This window comes from Oreochromis niloticus, linkage group LG4 (genome assembly GCF_001858045.2).
Source record: "Oreochromis niloticus isolate F11D_XX linkage group LG4, O_niloticus_UMD_NMBU, whole genome shotgun sequence".
Classification (NCBI taxonomy): Eukaryota; Metazoa; Chordata; class Actinopteri; order Cichliformes; family Cichlidae; genus Oreochromis; species Oreochromis niloticus.
The window spans coordinates 739,273-760,000 of record NC_031969.2 but is presented as its reverse complement, the minus strand read 5'-3'; the positions used below and the strand labels follow the sequence as shown (position 1 = coordinate 760,000).

The window sequence follows — 20,728 nt, the reverse complement described above, 5'->3', positions numbered from 1 at the left end:
TGGTGAATTTGATGTGTCGGTTCACCGAGTTAATGTGATCCGTGAAATGTAGTACGTCCTGAGATTTGATTTTCACCCAGGTGTCATCCACATATCTGAACCAATGGCTTGGTGGTGTTCCAGGGTAGGATAGCAAAGCCCTCTTTTCCACGTCTTCCATGTACAAATTGGCCACGATGGGTGAAACTGGGGAGCCCATGGCACACCCATGTTTCTGCCTGTAGAACTGACCCTTGTATGTGAAGTAGGTGGAATGAAGACACAGTTCCAAAAGCAAACACACTTGGTCGATGCTGAGAGTGGTCCTGCTGCTGAGGTTGGTGTCATCCTGTAATCTCTTATGGACTATCTCCAATGCTTCCGTGACTGGGATGCAAGTGAAGAGAGATGTAACGTCGTACGAGACCATGGTTTCATCTGCCTCCATAATGACATCTCTCACCTTCTCAACAAAATCCAGGGTGTTCTGGATGTGGTGTTCAGAGCTGCCCACCAGCAGGTTGAGGATCGAAGCCAGAAACTTGGAGATGTTATAGGTGACAGAGTTGATCATGCAGACAATCGGTCTTAAAGGTGCACCCTGTTTATGTATTTTCGGTAAACCATACAGACTTGGTGTAGACTCCCCTGGTACAGCCTGTGGTATGAGGTCCGGTCAATAGCCTTGTCTTGTTCTAACTGCTTCAGACAGTCTATCACCCTCTTCTTGTAGCCACTTCCTGGGTCTCGTTTCAGGGGCTCATAGGTATTTTCATCACTGAGCAGTGACAAAATCTTCTCATGATAGTCTTTCTGGTTTAGCAATACTGTGCACCTACCCTTGTCTGCCGGAAGGACGATAATGATGAGTGACGAAACGTTTCTCCCACAAAACGCTACGTCCAGATGAACAGATTCAACTTTTGGAGATGTTGTTTGCAGTGTTTACAACAGAAGAGTACATGCTTCAAGGTATCGTACCTGTGCAGTAGACTGTTTTAGCTATGGTTGCCATGATGATGCTGGTTAAGCCTGTCCCTGCTCCTAGTTCTAGGACTGTAGCTCCTCTGAACATGACTGGGTTAGAGAGGATGAAGTCCACCATGAATAATGCCCCACGCCACACCTGACGTGAGCAAAGAAGACATAAGCTGATGCCGTATCTGATATCAACTGATTATGCATAGAATTTCATGGTATACTTCAGGAATATATACTTCCATTAATATAAGATAAATACTAGTGGATGTAGACAATTTTCAAAAAGTCAGTCTACTCCAATTTGTTTTCTGGTTTTATCAAATAGATGCAGTGGAGACTGACAGGAAAACAGACAGAGGGGGAGACATGCAGCACAGGGCTGCGGGTCAGACTCGAACCCAGGCCGGGTTGAATAAACTCACCTGTTTGCCAACATCCTCCATGGGTGTGGCCATCGTGTGCTCTGTGAATAGATTGGACACATTTATTAAACACATCCAAAAACTCTCCTCGTTTCTCCAGGTCTGTGGACATGACCCTGTTATGACACTAATGTGATCTTCATTTGTCAACTGACTGATAAAGTTTGTGTGTTTGTATCCAGCAGCTGTTTTAATAAACAGCTCTGTCAATGACTGAACAGCATAGGCTCAGGAGAGGGAGCAGAAAAACAAACAGTGAATATGAGTTTAAAGAGGCTTGTAGTAAAAAGTCGTTTAAGTGCTTGAACAGAGTAGAAAGTCCTACATAAGGACCTGTCCAGTCTATTTATCACCTACGATATCAGACTATTAATTTTTATTTTTTTATTAATTTTTTATAGTCTTAAATTAAAGAAAAAATGTGCAGGTGCTGGTCTGTGTATGAAGTATAATTCATTTGCAATTTGTTGAAGTTCTAGAGTTACAAACACCTCTTTTAATGGTATTTCTGATTTTCACTGTCCTACTTAAATGAATTCAAATGTGTGTTGACAGGTGTGAGTTTGCTCTCTAACAGTTGATGCTGTCCAAACCATGTGAAAACATCTTATTGTCATTTACATGAAGATGTGCATTACACGTGAGGGGCCCAGAGCATGAGCCTGTTCCATTATCCAGTTTGTACAATGAGTATTGAACAAGTTTGACGCCAAACTGGAAATAAAAGCAGTTTATCTTCAAAGGATAAAATCAAGTATAAAAGAAGGAGGAGGAAGATGATTTTAGCAAATTTTAGCCTGTGGCAGGGGCGGATCTAGAAGGGTGGCATGGGGTGGCAAGTGCCACCCTAAAATGATCCCTTGCCACCCCAAGTGCCACCCCAGTTTTGCATATGACAGTGTTGTTTATTAAAATAAAATAGCATTAACACTTTGAGCGTAGTTACAGTCAACAGTGAATATAAATGCTAAAGTTGAATATATTGCATAGTGTCCCCCCCTCCACCATTAACAAATGGTTCAGCCCATAGCAGGACCGGCTTTTTTCTTGTTTTCAGTAGCAAGCGATGCTTATGATTGTGCCAGAGCACATTTTGAACAACACCATGGGAATTTCGGATTTTACACAGGTGGTTGGATGTTACACTCTGGAAATGGAAGGAAGGTGAGTGTTATTAACTCTCTGTGGTCCACGGACACGCTGCACCTCCAAATCACATGACTGGTTTAAGCTGACATAGCAACAAGCTGCAGCCACGCTGAGTCTCTGTTTCAGCCCACATTGAAAGTTCAGACTTCAAAGTTTTTATATTTTAATTACAGGCCAGTAAATCCAGAGTTATGATAATATATATAAGCCACGCTTTTTTCTAAATACTGTCGTCACGTTTTTGTGTGTGTGTGTTTTAAGCGTTTTCTAAGGACAGCGCGAAAACAGTAAAGAAAGGGAAAAAAGCCACCTGTTTCCTATCGGTGGAAAAATGCACCATGTGGACCAATTAAAAAAAAAAAAGTCAAAACGTGGGATTTGGTTGTTTAGGAAGAGGGAAAAGTTACGGCAGCGAGACAGAGCGAGCGAGTGAGAGAGAGAGAGTTTTTAGATGTGGGAGATTTGTGACGTTTAGTGTGGAGTGTATACTTAGTGTGTTGTGTTCTCTTGTGTAGTTGTTCTGTTGTGTAGTCGTTTGTTTTGTGTGTCAGTGAGGGCACTAATGAATGTCACAAAGGCACATTGCAGTGTAAACGCTGTAACGAAAACCAACGGAGTGATACACCTGCTGCTGTCAGGCCTGCAGGTTTATCCCTGTGCTGTTCTCCTCTGTCTTTTGGTGGACAAACTTTTTTTTACTGGCACACACCATTTGTGGGGCATCTTATTGCAAAACCTGACTGTTCTCTCATTTTAGTTTTAGTAATATTTTTAAATGGTTGTACAAAATGAAAAAAAAAAAAACGGCAGGCGTATTGGCTGCATTTATAGATAAATAGTTGTATATGTTAACAAAATGTACAATTTATATTTGCATTTCAAGTTATAAACATTTACTCAACATGTCTGTGTTTTTTTTACAGTAAAAAAAAATACTACTAGGATTTTAAGTTCTTTGTGTGATTTCAGATCAGTAATACAATGCAGTATGTCAGTGAAAAAAACAACTAAATTCAGTTGAGCTGTAAAGAATGATACCAAACAAGGCAAGAGGGAAGAAATAAAATGAAACAATTTGAGGGTGAAATACAAACGTAAACTCAAAAGGAGTCAAAATGTCCGGTTGTATTTCAGACCTCAGTGGGTTAATCCAACAAATCATGAAAAATTAGGTTTAAATTTTTGTTCATGACAGTGCAGATTTCTGACATTTTGTGTAATTTAAGCTGTAACAATGTGATTGTTTTCTAACCAAAAACAGTGTGAAACTTAAGTTAGACTTGTGTTTGTAAATGAACCGCCCCGTGTTGTGTAGCTTTCTAGGTTTTATACTTATTGGGCTCCATGTTTATTTATACAGGCTATACAGTACATAAGATCAAAACTCACATGTTTTATGTAACTAAAGTGTTTAATTATGTGGGCTACAGACAATAATTAAGTTATAGACTATATTTATATGAAAAACATGTATACTTACTGCATTTGAATCATTTTAACCATATGTAACCACCTGCATATGTGTTTGGGGGGGAAAAAAGGCTTTGATTTTGCCACCCCATTTGATTTCTTTGCCACCCTCATGCCACCCTAAGAAAATTTCTCTAGATCCGCCCCTGGCCTGTGGGAGTCCAGAGGAAACAAAACCCGGGAGTAGAAGGAGTTTGGTGGGTAATCGAAAAAGTCTAATTGGTTGCCTCAAAGCTGGCAAACTATCTGATGACTCAGGAGGAGGCAGAGGTATTCCAGACACACGGTCTGCAGTGGTGGTGAGATGCTGCTGACCTAGACTGAAGATATAGTCAGGCAGTGGAAGGAAGACTTTGAGGGTCTCCTCAATGCCACAGTCACACCTTCTATCAGGGAAGTGGAGTCTGGGGAAGAGGGACAACTTAAAGATTCGCCCTGAGTTCCTGAAGCCTCTGGAGGTTGTAGGGCTGCTCTGGCTGACACGTCTGTGCAACGTTGCGGGGAAGTCTGGGGTGGTGCAGGGGGGACCAGAGGTTGTGCTCTATCTAAAGAGGGATCACACTTCTCAGCACTTCCCAGGAGAGTGTGTGCCAGGATACTGGAGAGGAGAGCTCAAAGCTGAGTCTCAGATTTAGGAGGAACAACATAAGTTTTTGACCTGGTCATGGAACTCTGGACCAGCTCTTTATCCTTCCCAGGATATTCAAGGGTGCGAGGGAATTTGTCCAACCAGTCTACATGTGTTTTGTGGTCTTGGGGTATACTGTGGGGGTTGCTTCAGTATATGGGGTATCTGGCCACATACAGGCCATTTAGTCCCTACACAACTGTAGCGAGACTTGGTTCGTATCCCCAGCAGTAAGTCAAACTCGTTACTGGTAGGTGTTGGGCTCCTCCAGGTCTGCCCTTTGTCACCAATTCTGTTCATAGTTGTTATGGATAGAATATTTGGGTGTAGCCGAGTGGTAGAGGTTCTCCACTTTGGTGGCCTCAGGATTTCATCTTGTTTTTTACCTTTCTCTTTTTGCAGATGATGTGGTTGTGTTAGCTTCATCAGGTGGTGACCACCTTGCACTGGAGAAGTGTCCGGCTGAGTGTGATGCAGCAGGAATGGCAATTAGTACCTCTAAATCCAAGTCCATAGTTTCTCAGCTGTAAAAGGGTGGAGTGCTCACCAAGTTACTGCCCCTAGTGGAGTACAAGTATCTCAGGGGTCTTGTTCACGAGTGAGGGCAGAGTCGAACTGGAGACTGGCAGATGAATTTGGGTGGTGACAGCAGTGATGCGGATCCTGTACTGAATTGTTGTGGTGAAGTGAGAGCTGAGCCATTTCCACCCTCACCTACGGTTCTGGATAGTGACCAAAAGAAGAAGGTCGCCGATACAAGCATAAGAAATTAGTTGCTGGGCTCTCGCTTAGAGATCAAATCAAGCTTTTTTTGTCAATTTGTTGTGCATACAGTTGTAGTGCAAGCAAAATTAGGAGATGTTTCTCCAGGGGCAACAAATATGATAACACACACAAACAATATGCAAACCCCCCCTACACTCATCCATCCCAGACGTTAAATAAATAAGTAAATAAATGTGTGAGAATGATCGGTAAGTAAAAACTTTAAAGCAATCAGAATATCTTTATTGTCATTGTAATAAGTACAACAAAATGAAGTGCAGTCCCTGCAGGGTCAAGAAGAAAAGTTTAAATATAATTACAAAAGAATAAAATAAAAAAGGAGGTAGAACACAGTCATTCAGTATAATAAATAAAACCTTATTGCACATATACACTCTTGCACAGGATGTCATCCATTGCACTGTATTCGTCAGGTTGGAGGTGATCACGAGCCATTCAAAGCACTTTATCAGCATTGTTGTCAATGCGACAGGATGGTATCATTCAGACAGGATATAACTGGTTTCTTTGCTAACAGCACTGTGCTGATGTTTCCTGTCTCACAGAGGTGTCCCTGGACTCTCTCTGCAAAGGTGCATTTCGCCACCTTTGTTCCCTTTGAGAGTGCAGAGCTGGCCAAGCGAAGGGCAGTCTCATCCCCTGCACTTAAAGCTGCATCTCGGGCTGTCAGCAGTGAGCACCTCACTGGTAATCCAGGGTTTCTCGTCGACACATGCAGTGATGGTCTCAACCACAGTGACATCCTCTGTGCACGTAGCAGTGTAGCTGGTTACTGCCTCCAGCAGGCTGCACCTCTCTGATCCTGCGTCTGGCCAGTCACACCTGAAGTCACCTTTACACCTGCTCTGCCAGGCTTCTCTTCAGCTACACTGCCAGACTGTATTCCACCAGGCAGGCCTGAAGTCCCAATCCATTTATCATTTACTCTGCCTGCGTTGCTGTGACGAACCCACTGTGACGCACCACAGCAGTTTTGTTAAAATAGCTTTAGACTTTTGCTCTGTTTGCAGTATTTGTTGGTTGAATTCTGTCCCTTTACTTCCATTTTGCAGCTCTGGGTACATGTCATGCTCCTCTTTTGTGGACAGCTCTTTTCTTTAAATTACAAATTCTATCACCATACAAAGACAATTTTGGACAAAATTATTTTCTACTACCTGCACTCGTGCTAACAATAATAATATTTATAATATGAGGGGTTTTTTTTTTAAAAGAAACAATATAAAATCAAGGTTCTTACCAATCCTTATAACATCTTTTAACCAGTGACCCTCGTCTTCTTGTTCCATTACATCATTAGACTGTTTGAGAACTACTGGACGAGTCCAGTCCCGACTGCTGCCCTCTGTAAGGTTTGGCCGAGGTCTGAGAAATAACAGAATATCAAATTCATCAACAGAAAAAAACAATAACTAAGCTGTATTTTTCATTTCTTATGTTGCTAATTCTCTAGAAAAATTACAGCATTTTACTTACAGATATGTGAACAGCTGCACATTTCTTTTGTCTTAGTGTAGGTTTGCTATTTTTGGAATTTTAATAATTACTGAAGGAATAATCTTCTTTTTTAAGCCCTTCATTCTTAAATCATCTTAAAGTGGAAAAGAAACATTACATGTATGAAGGCTAATTTACACCATGGAGCTCTGCTCTCAAAAACTGACTCCAACCTGTCAGCCTGGTGACACAGACAGGCTCTCCCCCACACTGTGCTCATTCATAAGGTGTTTTACAAACCCAAACATTGCAGGTAACAGCTGGACAAACAACACGGAGCCAATGACCGCTAAAGAGACAAACAGTGAAAGTAGACAGTATATCCTTGATTTCTTAACATAAAACTCATTAAACTTTAAACTTATTATTAGTTTTAGTGTCCCTATGCTCCCCTGAGTTATTGGTTCTGTAACTAGTGAGCTAACATAAACTAATGTAAGTCTACTGACTACAACAAACCGAACGACCAGGTGACGTCACATCACTGACACAAGACAGAGCTAAAGATGTGTGGTGTTTGTGTTTCACCTCATCTAACCTCTGTGTAGAGTTGATATGTATTTGTAACTTTCTTCTACAAACATAGAGTGTATGAAGACGAGAAAACAACTGACTGTAAGCTTTACTCAAGGGTACGACACGCTTCATTATCAAGCTGGTGCCTACATGATGGTGAGAATCTCACTCCCAACCACATTTCACTCCCATAGACAAGACTGTATTCACACAATGGCTAAAACCTTTGATATTGAAAAGGTTTTAACCTTCTTTCAATGTTTCTCAGACAGTCGGTTTGGTTTCGATGCCAGATGACCCAGAAAAACAAGCTTCAGCGACAACCAAACTCCCCCAGCCGGCATGATACACTTCCAGAGCAACTACATTGACATCAAGAGTCAACAGCAGGTGGCCAGATAGCAGCATTGCCCTCTACTTAAAGGAGCACCAGCATATGCAAGCTCTACTTTGGATGGAGAGCTGTCCTCTAAATCAGAAGCTGGAAGCTCACCTGCAAAATCACTGTGTGTAAATGGACTTTAAAAGATTGAGTTTGAGATGTGCAACACATGGAGTTAAAATGTCAATGGAAGAGAAAGCTGAAGAAAAACTGACAATGTACATGTCACAACCATGAACCAATGCAGGATGTGGGAGCGGCAGACAGCAGCAGAGAACCTGGAGGAACAATGAAGGCTATTTTTAGTGCTGGGACACATGAACACTGGGTTACAGACTGTCCTGAAAAGCAGAAGACTGAGGCCAAATGACTTGGAGGCTAAGAAAGAGAATGGTCCTCAGCATCGCAACAAAAAGAAGAAGATGACACACACACACACACACTACACCAGAGGTTCCCAAAGTGTGTGGCCCGCCCCCCAGGGGGGGCGCGGCATGAAAAGGGAAAAAAAAACAAAACAACGCTTGGACACTGCTAGCATGGGGCGCCCACACGAACGCAAAGCAGGAGATGAAGCATAGCTGAATATGTTTCCAAACCAACTTCATTCTAAGCCAAAAACTAGAAAATATGGTGAAGCATATCTTCCCTTTGGCTTCACCTGCACAAGTGCCGAGGTAGGTCTCCCCTGCAGAATTGGTTTTCCCTGTGTCGGGAGCAGCGCTGGGCAGTTCAAATCACGGACAAACAGTATCCCACAGCTGTTTATGTGTTTAAACCCATTTTGCACAGAGAGGCATTTTTTGAAAAATATATTGACAGCAATGTTGAACATTATTACACAGGGAAAAAAAACAACTACATGTAAAATAATTACACCGTGACGCCTCTGCCTTTCTAAATGGAGGGACAGTAACCGCATGTGTGTATGTAAGCGTGTAAAACCTGCAGATAGTCAGATTAACAGTAACAGTATTTCGTCTCTATCTGCCATTCTGCAATTCATCTCATGTAAACAATAACGTGGCGCACAGCGTGACGTGAAAAAAGGCACATACCTTTGACGTTGCGTGACGAACTCTGTAATCCTCGTCCACACATAAACGCAAAAAAGGAGTTTTAAAAAATCTCCGTTTTCAAAAATACCCGTGTAGGTGCGGACGTAGCGTAAAAGAATTGTTTATTTGTAGTTTATTTTCTTACTACCTGTAATTTATTGCAGATAACTTGTATTTGCTTAATTGTTTATGATATAAATGTTTGAGGTGTGAAATAAACCACAATGGAGCAAAATATGGGTATGTGTGGTTGGAGGATGTGTTCGTGCGTGCGCGTGTGCGCGAGGGGGGGCGCGAACATTTTTCTTGTAAAACAAGGGGGGCCCAGCAAAAAAAGTTTGGGAACCACTGCACTACACTAACCTGCCTACTAACAGACACACACACATGCAGTGAAGACTTGCTTATGCTCATAAACATGGCCATGTCTCTCATCACTGTTAAAAATGAAAAACTTAAATGCTGAGTTCATCAACTGCTGACAGAGAGTTAAATTCCAGGTTGCAGGACAACAGGTTGACTATTCTCTGGTGTCTCTGGTGCTACCAATCAGTGACCAGTCAATAAACTTAGTAGTTAATAAAATTGTAAGATGCTTTCTAATGATTGAACAATACAACATGAAGGCAATGGTCTTTTATATGGATCTTTAAAACATTAATTTGTGTTGTCATCTGTCCTTTCAGCTTGTTGGGTTAAGATTAGACATGTGACCTCGCTGACTACCATCAAGTCAGGGAGAAATTGCTTGATTTAGTGTGAGCAAACAAAATGTTGCAGATGGTTAAATATGATGCTGTATGCGTATGAGTGGAGATTCCAACAGACGGCTGAGTTTTCTGTTTGTGATGAACTGATGAAGCTTGCACAGCGACACACAGACACATCTGATCACATAGAAACAAACTCACTACATGTTACAGCACATGGGTCTGAGGGAGCTGATGAGTGGTTTGATAAAAATGGTACAGAGAGGCAGGAAACTGTGCAGCCAGGGTAATTCTATTCAATTCAATTTTCAATTCAATTCAATTCAGTTGTATTTATATAGTGCCAACAACAGTCGCCTCAAGTTTCCATCGGTCCTAATTCTGATTGGACAAAACTGTTTTCATAGAATACATGTGTCTCTTTCCAAAACTGAACAAAGCAATCAGGTCCATGGCTAAAATTAGTGCAGCGATACAAACACTGGGAAGAAACTGACATTCCAGGGGTAAAACATTGCAATGAGGTGTTTAGGAAGCATCTGACAGCAAATATTAGTGTTGTAAGAACTGTGCAGCTGCTAAAAAGCACGTCCTCGCCAGTTGACAGCAGACTCTCCAGAACTGGGAGATATCCTGGAGTACTTGTGGGCAACCAGTAAGTCTGATGTGGGGGAAATGAAAGGTGGAGGTGACTCCTAAGTCTGATTTCAGACCATGTAAGCATCAGTAAGCCTTTAAAACCAGAAGCAGTGAATGCAGCTATGCATGCCACGAAGTTCCCAAGTTGTCCCCACACCATACAAGTTTCACCAGAAAGCAACATTTTTTTTTATTTATGGGGCTAATGTATTTTACAGAATAAAGTAGGTCCTGCCATTTAGTTTTGGTTTGCTTTGTTTTTCCAAGATCGCATCAGACGTAAGTCCTTCTCTCTAAAAAGCATTGCAGCGATCCAATTCATTCATTCATTGACTTAATAATTGATCAACAAATCGATTTACTCTGCCTTACAGAAACCTGGTTGCAGCCGGATGAGTATGTTAGTTTAAATGAATCAACACCCCCGAGTCATTCTAACTACCAGATACCTCGAAGCACAGGCCGAGGGGGCGGTGTGGCAGCAATTTTTCACACCAGCCTATTAATTAACGAAAGACCAAGACAGACTTTTAATTCATTTGAAAGCCTGATGCTTAACCTTGTCCACCCCAGCTGTAAAACTCAGAAACCAGTCTTACTTGTTATCATCTATCGTCCACCTGGGCCTTACACAGAGTTTCTCTCTGATTTCTCAGACTTTTTATCTGATTTAGTGCTCAGCTCAGATAAAATAATTATTGTGGGTGATTTTAACATCCATGTAGATGCTAAAAATGACAGCCTCAACATGGCATTTAATCTGTTATTAGACTCAATTGGCTTCTCTCAAAATGTAAAAGAACCCACCCACCACTTTAATCACACTCTAGATCTTGTTTTAACATATGGCATAGAAACTGAACATTTAACAGTGTTTCCTGAAAACCCTCTGCTGTCTGATCATTTCCTGATAACATTTACATTTACAATAATTGATTACACAGCAGTGGAGAGTAGACTTTATCAAAGTAGATGTCTTTCTGAAAGTGCTGTAACTAAGTTTAAGAATATAATCCACCCACTGTTATCATCTTCAATGCCCTGTACCAACATAGAGCAGAGCAGCTATCTGAACGCTACTCCAACAGAGGTCGATTATCTTGTTAATAATTTTACCTCCTCACTACGTACGACTCTGGATACTGTAGCTCCTGTGAAAACTAAGGCCTCAAATCCAAAGTCCCTGACTCCGTGGTATAATTCTCAAACACGTAGCCTAAAGCAGATAACTCGTAAGCTGGAGAGGAAATGGCGTGTCACAAATTTAGAGGATCATCATTTAGCCTGGAGAAATAGTTTGCTGCTTTATAAGAAAGCCCTCCGCAAAGCCAGAACATCTTACTATTCGTCACTGATTGAAGAAAATAAGAACAACCCCAGGTTTCTCTTCAGCACTGTAGCCAGGCTGACAAAAAGTCAGAGGTCTACTGAGCCAACCATCCCTTTAACGTTAACTAGTAATGACTTCATGAACTTCTTCACAAATAAAATTTTTATCATTAGAGAAAAAATTACCAATAATCATCCCACAGATGTAATATCATCTACAGCTACTCTTAGTACCATCAATGTTAAGTTAGACTCTTTTTCTCCAATTGATCTTTCTGAGTTAACTTCAATAATTACTTCCTCCAAACCATCAACGTGTCTTTTAGACCCCATTCCTACAAAACTGCTCAAAGAAGTCCTGCCATTAATTAATGCTTCAATCTTAAATATGATCAACCTATCTCTAATAATCAGCTATGTACCACAGGCCTTCAAGGTGGCTGTAGTTAAACCTTTACTCAAAAAGCATCTCTAGACCCAGCTGTCTTAGCTAATTATAGGCCAATCTCCAACCTTCCTTTCATATCAAACATCCTTGAAAGAGTAGTTGTCAAACAGCTAACTGATCATCTGCAGAGGAATGGCTTATTTGAAGAGTTTCAGTCAGGTTTCAGAGCTCAGCACAGCACAGAAACAGCTTTAGTGAAGGTTACAAATGATCTTCTTATGGCCTCTGACAGTGGACTCATCTCTGTGCTTGTCCTGCTAGACCTCAGTGCTGCATTCGATACTGTTGACCATAATATCCTATTAGAGCGATTAGAACATGCTGTAGGTATTACAGGTACTGCACTGCAGTGGTTTGTATCATATCTATCTAATAGACTCCAATTTGTACATGTAAATGGAGAGTCCTCTTCAGACACTAAGGTCAATTATGGTGTTCCACAGGGTTCAGTGCTACGACCAATTCTATTTACATTATACATGCTTCCCCTAGGCAACATCATTAGAAGACATAGCATAAATTTTCACTGCTATGCAGATGACACGCAGCTCTATCTATCCATGAAGCCAGGTAACACACACCAATTAGTTAAACTGCAGGAATGTCTTAAAGACATAAAGACCTGGATGGCCGCTAACTTTCTGCTTCTTAATTCAGATCAAACTGAGGTTATTGTACTCGGCCCTGAAAATCTTAGAAATATGGTATCTAAGCAGATTCTTACTCTGGATGGCATTACCTTGGCCTCCAGTAACACTGTGAGAAACCTTGGAGTCATTTTTGACCAGGACATGTCCTTCAACGCACATATTAAACAAATATGTAAGACTGCTTTCTTCCATTTGCGCAACATCTCTAAAATTAGAAATATCCTGTCTCAGAGTGATGCTGAAAAACTAGTTCATGCATTTATTACTTCCAGGCTGGACTACTGTAATTCACTATTATCAGGATGTCCTAAAAACTCGCTGAAAAGCCTTCAGCTAATCCAAAATGCTGCAGCAAGAGTACTGACAGGGACTAGAAAGAGAGAGCATATTTCTCCTGTTTTGGCTTCCCTTCATTGGCTTCCTGTTAAATCCAGAATTGAATTCAAAATCCTGCTCCTCACATACAAGGTCTTAAATAATCAGGCCCCATCTTATCTTAATGACCTTGTAGTACCATATCACCCTATTAGAGCACTTCGCTCTTGCACTGCAGGCCTACTTGTTGTTCCTAGAGTATTTAAAAGTAGAATGGGAGGCAGAGCCTTCAGTTTTCAGGCCCCTCTTCTGTGGAACCAACTTCCAGTTTGGATTCAGGAGACAGACACTATCTCTACTTTCAAGATTAGGCTTAAAACTTTCCTTTTTGCTAAAGCATATAGTTAGGGCTGGACCAGGTGACCCTGAATCCTCCCTTAGTTATGCTGCAATAGACGTAGGCTGCCGGGGATTCCCATGATGCATTGAGTTTTTCCCTTCCAGTCACCTTTCTCACTCACTATGTGCTAATAGACCTCTCTGCATCGAATCATATCTGTTATTAATCTCAGTCTCTCTTCCACAGCATGTCTTTATCCTGTCTTCCTTCTTTCACCCCAACCGGTTGCAGCAGATGGCCCCGCCCCTCCCTGAGCCTGGTTCTGCCGGAGGTTTCTTCCTGTTAAAAGGGAGTTTTTCCTTCCCACTGTCGCCAAAGTGCTTGCTCATAGGGGGTCATATGATTGTTGGGTTTTTCTCTGTATTTATTATTGTGCTATCTACTGTACAATATAAAGCGCCTTGAGGCGACTTTTGTTGTGATTTGGCGCTATATAAATAAAATTGAATTGAATTGAATTGAATTCCAAAGTCACAGAGAAATGTTTTGGGTATGACGTCATATAGCTGCCAGTAGATACCCAAGTATGCTGGGAGAGGCTCCAGTGTCAGCAGTGCCACATGGGAGGGACAAAAAGGGCAGATGCGTATTTTGTTAAGGAGCCAACAGGCCTTCCTGCAAACAGTAGCAGCAGCTGGGAAGAAATTCTAACTTAACATGAGCTTGTGGGCCATCCAGACTTAACCCACATTCTGTGTCACTGATCCTTCACAAACAACTCAATCCCATTCTTAATCCACAGGGTTTAATATGTTGTCAACCCAACCTTTGCAGCTTTAACAGCCTCGACTCATCCGGTAAGGTTTTCCTTCTGGTAAGCTTCCTTACAAAGCACTGATGTTGGGTAAGCAGGCCTGGCTCACAGCCTCCACTCTAATTCATCCCAAAGGTGTATCAGGGTCAGGTCAGTGCAGACCAGTCAAGTTCTTCCACACCAAACTCACTCATCCATATCTTTATAGACTTTATGATGTAATGCTTAGATGCAGCTGCTCAGCCATGGAAACCCACTCTATACATTTTTCTTAGTAGTGATTAATTCTGCAGAAAGTTGGCAAACCAAGAGCAAAATATGGCCAAGCACCCACTGCCCTGCTGTCTGAGCATACGAAGCCTACCACTTGGTGGTTGAGATGCAGTTGTTCCGGATCGCTTCCACTTTGTTGTAATACTAACAGCTAACTGTAGAATATTTAGTGGCGTGGAAATTTCCTGACTGGACTTGTTGCACACTGGAATTCACTGAGCTCCTGTGAGCTATTCTTTCACAAATGTTTGTAGAAGCAGTCTGCTTGATTTAATACACCTGTCACCATGGAAGCAACTGAAACACCTGGATTCACTACACCGCTGAGTGTGTACTTTTGTGTGTTGTATGTAGAAATCTACACCATTAGAAGTACATGGTGTAACTGGACACTTCATTCTTAACAAAGCCTACAAGACACTTTGATAGACTGGGGGGAAATGAGATCCCAGAAATGTCTTTATTAAAAACACCAAGTTCTACCAAACACAGCAGACTTCCACAAACAAACACTGGTATGATGGAATCTACTGTGTGTTCCACGTTTTCATCAACAGAAGATAAACTGGAATAATAAAGACATCATGTTCAAGAGTTAGTCCTTGTTCTGCAAAGTGTGGTTTGAGACAATATATGGTCTGGTTTAATAGATGCTAGTGATTATTAGATTATAAACAACTCTCCTAAACACACTTTTAATCCTTCAAAATCATATTTCACTGACGCACTACACAAATAATTTGTATTTCTAACAAAAAAATAACGGCAAATCAACGTTTAGGCCTACAGTGTCAATCCAAAGGATGTCAAGAAATCTAAGAATAATTTTTAAAAAAGAAACTGTTTTACCAACAAACTATTTCCTGAAAGGCAAAACAGGAATATCATCTTACACCAAATTTATAAAAATTGAGCTGACACAGTTTGAACAATATATCTAAAATATCCTTCTGAAGCAAAAACAAAGAAAGAAAAAAAACAGCTCATTCTGTGCATTTCACTTGGAACTGCAGACCATATACTCTCCCTTTGTTATGTAATACCAACATTCTGGCTTGATGATGATGATGATGATGATGAATGGATTAAGACAAACAGCCCACAGTGACAACGCCCCGGAGCACCACCGAGTCCAGCGCAGCATTCATGCAAGTTGAGCAGTAATATGCAGATGGGTCGAGTTTGAGTTTAATGTTTGATTATTTAATGTTTATTTAATGAATTTAATGTTGAATGTTTTGTGTTCTTCTTCCACATAACTTATCAATCTGTCGCTGCGCACCGATTTCTAAGGTAAAGATGAAGTTGCTCTATTAAGTTTGTAACATTTTCTGCACTCTACACAATGCACAATGATAATGAACACATTACTAAAACAAAAAATCTGAAGATGTTGAAATAGTATATGGATGTTCTTAACTTGTATGACACCCTTCCTTCCCAAGCAAACCACAGCTTTTAATAGTTGACTGAGAAAATGTTTTTGCATACCGATGTATTATGTCAAGATCTCCATCGACATCCAAGAGTGACTCTACTTTTCTGTCCTCTCCATCTGGTTCTTCAGTGGCTTGTTTGACTGTTTGGCTGGTTGCACTTTCCTGTTTTAAGTCACTCCCTGGCTCGTGACTATCACATCTTTCTGCCAGGATCACCAACCTGGACATGAAGACTGAAAAGTACACATGACAAAGTATATATACTGAAAAAACACATATTCGCAATCAAATGATTTGCATTATGACAAGTTTGAATTTTAATTTTCAAATGACAATTTTGACATTTTATTTTGCTCAGGTCTTCATCTTAGCAGCTTTGATCAATTACCAAGTACAAAAATGTCACAAACAAGTGGTTAATGCTTTACCTTGTTTGTCATTTTGTACATACTATAATTATATTAAAAAAATTGATTTGGTCATTGTCATGTTGTGAACAACAGATTCTGTACACAGCAGCAAAAATAAAGAAAAACAGAAAAGTATTCCACTGAAGACTGGCAGTTTGACTAATATCAGTCCAAACACTTTCATAATAGTTGTCATCTTTTCTTTTTGTGAATTTTTTTACTAATCATAAAAAAATCAGAATAAGCTGAAACTTCTGGGAGAACAAAAACAAAGTTTAACAGCAAACTTATTCTTAGTCACAACAACCTACAGCTTCAGTATTATGACGCTGTGACAGTGACATCCACATCATTATACACACCAGGTTGCCCAACGTTGTTGAGGTGTGTCATAAGGTGGCGTCCACCGGGACGGAGCATGTGAACATCTGACAGCACAGTGTCATGATGGAAAGTGATTTCCTCCATGGATGATCAAATCTACTGCTGGAACTGAAGATCAGTCACCTGCTTACCTGAAAGAAGCACGAGTTTAGAGACACAGCAGGGTTAACAGACTCTGAGTAGGTTAACTCTTGTTGAGAATAGATTCCTTAATATACATCAGAGTTAAAGAGAATATAGTTTGGGATTGCTTGTAATATTACAATATTGCGGTTAATGGGTATACAAAATAGAAAATAGGCCTGGATTGGGAACAAAGAACTGGGGTGCAGGGCAGGAGGACAATCAACCCCCACCCCCAGGGCAGGAAGCAAGAGTTACTGAGGGTGAGGGGCAGACAAAGGGGCAAACGGACCTTAAAAGGAGATGGGGGTCAGGGTGTCAGCACCCATGGCCACTGTACCAGTGTTTTTCCATTGTGGGGGTGTTTACTGTAGGGGGAAGAGAGCAGAGGTTATAACTGTAACTGTTGTGTGGAGTTCTTTAGAACAGCCCTTAGCATAGGACTGCATAGGTGCAGTGTGCTGCTCTGCAGATGCATCTGTAAGAATGATGGGTAATAAAAGGATTGTGTAAAACATGGAAACATCTCTGTGTGATCTCTATCAGGACCAAAAGAATCGCAGAGACCGGCGTTGTCTCAACACTCGGACAGGGAAACTGAGCCGAGTACCAGAGCAGCTGAGGAAGCTGCCATTCCTATCAAACCTTAATATAATCAAATGTAGCTGGCATGCTCACGACAGCCGAGGGTGACAACACTAACAGGCAGTTTTCTCACAGAGTGAACAGAGCCAGAGACTGAGGTTCAAACTTTAATGCTTTGCACTGACAGTATTAACGCTTATACTTCATCCAGTAGCGGCACATGACTGCTGAGGTGGAGTGGACCTGGCTACGCTGCCCACGGTCACACTGAGAAAGATGGAGATCACGCACTTTATCCTGTAAAAAACGTTTAAAAAAACGGGAGGGGGGACGTTAACTCACCAGCAGCGACGCTGTCACTACCCGATCTGTACCGGAAACCCGATCGGTACCCCGCATGCGCGAAAGGTGTCTACTTCCGGTCGAAGCGTTTTACGATAGTTACGGGTCAGAGTATCTGTTAAGATGTTAAGAATAATAAGTATATCTTCAAATGTTTGCAATAATGAAGCATTTCAGTACAATGTAGACAAAAACGAAAAATAAAAAGATAGTTACGGATCAGGACTCCCCGATCCTTACTGCGCATGTGCACAGTCCGACCGTACAAATCGGGTCTACCCAATCCGTACCGCGCATGTGCAGATGTTTTCTTCTTCTTCTGTTCGTTTAATGGCAGTTTACTCCCCAGTGTACGAGGATACCGCCACCTGCTGACCGAGCGAATGAACCCTGTTATAAACTGAATTAGCGTCATTTCAAATGCGTGTTAAATTTGATTTAGCGATAGTCAAGTGTGTTTATGCTTGTCTGTGTGGAGAGGATTGATTGGAATAGTGATGATGATGTCCGCTATCACTGTCAATTCTCAGTAAACACTTAATCTAGCTGATGAATCTTCACGTGACCTATTACAAAGTCTGTATTATTAAGTCTGTAATTAGGCCCCATTCTTATTATTTTACGGAGCTTTTGTTCAATCGGGGGACGCTGTCTGTTGAGGAGAAAAGCACGAATTTGTTTGTATACGGATTATCCATTGTTTAAATGTCCCGGTAGTCGAAAAGGAGGCAGAGCTGTTGAGAAATGCTAGGAGCTAACTGGGCGCTAACTGTATCATTCAAATATATTGAATGTCGCAATGCTGGCAAAGAGAGGAAGTGACGAAAGATTTGCGCATGCGGGGTACCGATCGGGTTTCCGATACGGATCGGGTAGCGACCCTGTGCTAAACGGCCATGACAGTTGACCCGGATGTAAACCCTCCCCCCGCGCCCGTAGCGCCATCTGCTGTTCCTATACTGTTGTTTCTGTTTGTGCGTGTGAGCGCACGGAAATAATTGCTGCAAGTACAAATGTTGCATTTTGAGGGGAAATTCACTTTGAGCGAACAAAACTCATTGCTGCGTTAAAGAAATGTATTGAAGTGTTTGCTATGACTCATGTAGACACACAATAACAGCCCCTGTCACTCCGATCTGTGCTCTGTGTGCTGACAAACATCTGCAGACCCGGGGTCCGTTCTTCGTACCTCGCTAAGTAAGTTAGCCGGATTTGAATCTTGACGATTTCGCGTGATCTTGGATCGTTCGGTTCTCCGAAGCCCATCCGGGACTTGCTGTCATAGCAACAGATCCGTAAGCGTAAACCTGCTCGGGAGCAGGCTTACTTTATGTAAACAGGATTAGATCGCGGCCACTCAGGTATGTCCGCTGCATTTATACGAAAGCAACAGCGATATTTCTCCACTGTTTTTCCATAAATAAATATTATCAATGTAACTAAAGATAATGCAGTATTTGATTCTTTTATTGATTTCATACAGATACATACAGGTCATTTCCTAAAAAAGGGAAATGTACTATTAAGCATTCTATTACATGTATTTGATTATTCCAGATGTAATTCATATTTTAGAGTAGTAATAAAAATTACTTCGTGTAATCAAGATGAGAGACCATGGCTATAAAAGCGAAGGTGGATTTGGGAAGTCTGTCGCAGCCATGTCCTGTCCGTTTGTACGCGAGCAACCCATTGCCGAAGGTGCAAGATTGATAAGGAGAGTTTCCAGAATTCAGCGTATATTGCGGGATAGACGGGATCCTTTAGCTCAGTGCGACAGTGTGCTCATAGAGAGATATCGATCTTCCCGTTAGGGTATTATTTACTTAACCAACTTGTTGGATCCCTATGTTAAGAGTTCCACTCACCGTAGTCGGGCATTAACAACTGCACAAACTGTGTGCATTGCCTTGCGTTTCTTTGCGAGTGGCACGTTTCAGGAACAGGTAGAAGTGATGGAGTGTTATGTGAAACTACACACAAAAAAACACACAATGTCAATAAATGACACAGTACAAAAAGCATTTTAATTAAGGCAACAACCAAATATTTTACATTGTACAAATAGAATTATGAGCTCATTTACCAGTTATGAAGGTGCTGCTGCTACTGCACCCCGGCTGCTGGTCTAAGGAAGAGCTGCCCCCACGGATGCCCTCCACAATGGGTCTGGTGGCATTCAACCCTAGGGCCAGCTCCTCTGCCGGGGTGTGACGAGGGGGTGCAGGACCACCACCTGTCTTTATTTGCTCTGCCCTTTTCTTGGTTGCTGTTATAAACAAACAAACAGATTATTTCAGGGTCTCTTTTCAGGAGACTAAAAGCAATATAAGTGATAAATATTACCATTCTGTAGAATATTCTTATATTTCACTTTTACTTGTCCCCATGTTCTAGTGGGTCCTGTTGTGGCTCTAATGTGAAAGAGGATATAATGTAATATAATATAATATATTACTTACGAGTTTAATTTGTCAGCAACTTTCTGCCAGCCCTCTCTCCTTGCTTTTGCAGCCTTTGCAGTGTTCCCCTGCGTTTTAATTAAACTCTGAAACTCCTGATATCCCTCAATCAAGAGTTCTTGGTCTGCTGCCATGAAATACTGAGCGCGCGCCTTCGACATCTTCGTCGACCAATCACAGGGTTGCCGATCAATGTTTCTACTATCGATGCGTAGCCCCTTTTAAGCCACCCAGTGATCTCAGATTACTTCATCCAGCTATACTAATCGTCAACAACAGGTGTGTTCAGAGAACCGGATTAGCGAACTCAAAGTTAGCGCGATGATTTGATCTTGGATGTAGTAAGCGAGGTACGAAGAACGGGCCCCTGCTCTCAGTGTGTTGCTCCCTTTCTCTACAGAGACACACAATAACAGGCAGTCAGTTTCTGTGGCTTTAATAAAGGCTATATTATACTTAATATAAGTATAATGTAGCGTCTCTTGCCCCACTGATTGCTAATATCGTACACTCCTCTCTTATATCTGGTTCTGTTCCTTCTTCTCTTAAAACTGCAATAATAACTCCAATACTGAAAAAGAATGGTTCAGATCCCTC

General features: G+C 41.4%; 1 protein-coding gene across 3 annotated transcripts in view; it reads right to left on the bottom strand.

Moving 5' to 3' along the window:
• The window catches only part of mettl22 (methyltransferase 22, Kin17 lysine), a 40,348-nt gene extending 21,756 nt beyond the window's left edge, over positions 1 to 18,592 (bottom strand). The window contains exons 1-7 of one of the 3 annotated variants that reach the window (XM_019358392.2): positions 17,670 to 18,219; positions 17,035 to 17,110; positions 16,598 to 16,750; positions 15,878 to 16,058; positions 6,656 to 6,780; positions 1,383 to 1,423; positions 961 to 1,105 (exon numbers count right to left, since the gene is read on the bottom strand). In XM_019358392.2, coding sequence (XP_019213937.1) covers positions 961 to 1,105; positions 1,383 to 1,423; positions 6,656 to 6,780; positions 15,878 to 16,058; positions 16,598 to 16,703 — 598 coding nt within the window. In that variant the 5' untranslated portion in view covers positions 16,704 to 16,750; positions 17,035 to 17,110; positions 17,670 to 18,219. Of the gene's footprint in view, positions 1 to 960; positions 1,106 to 1,382; positions 1,424 to 6,655; positions 6,781 to 15,877; positions 16,059 to 16,597; positions 16,758 to 17,034; positions 17,111 to 17,669; positions 18,220 to 18,545 lie in introns of those variants that run through there. The other 2 variants (XM_025906567.1, XM_019358391.2) reach the window with 2 other exon arrangements.
• Between the last annotated feature and the right edge of the window lie 2,136 nt (positions 18,593 to 20,728).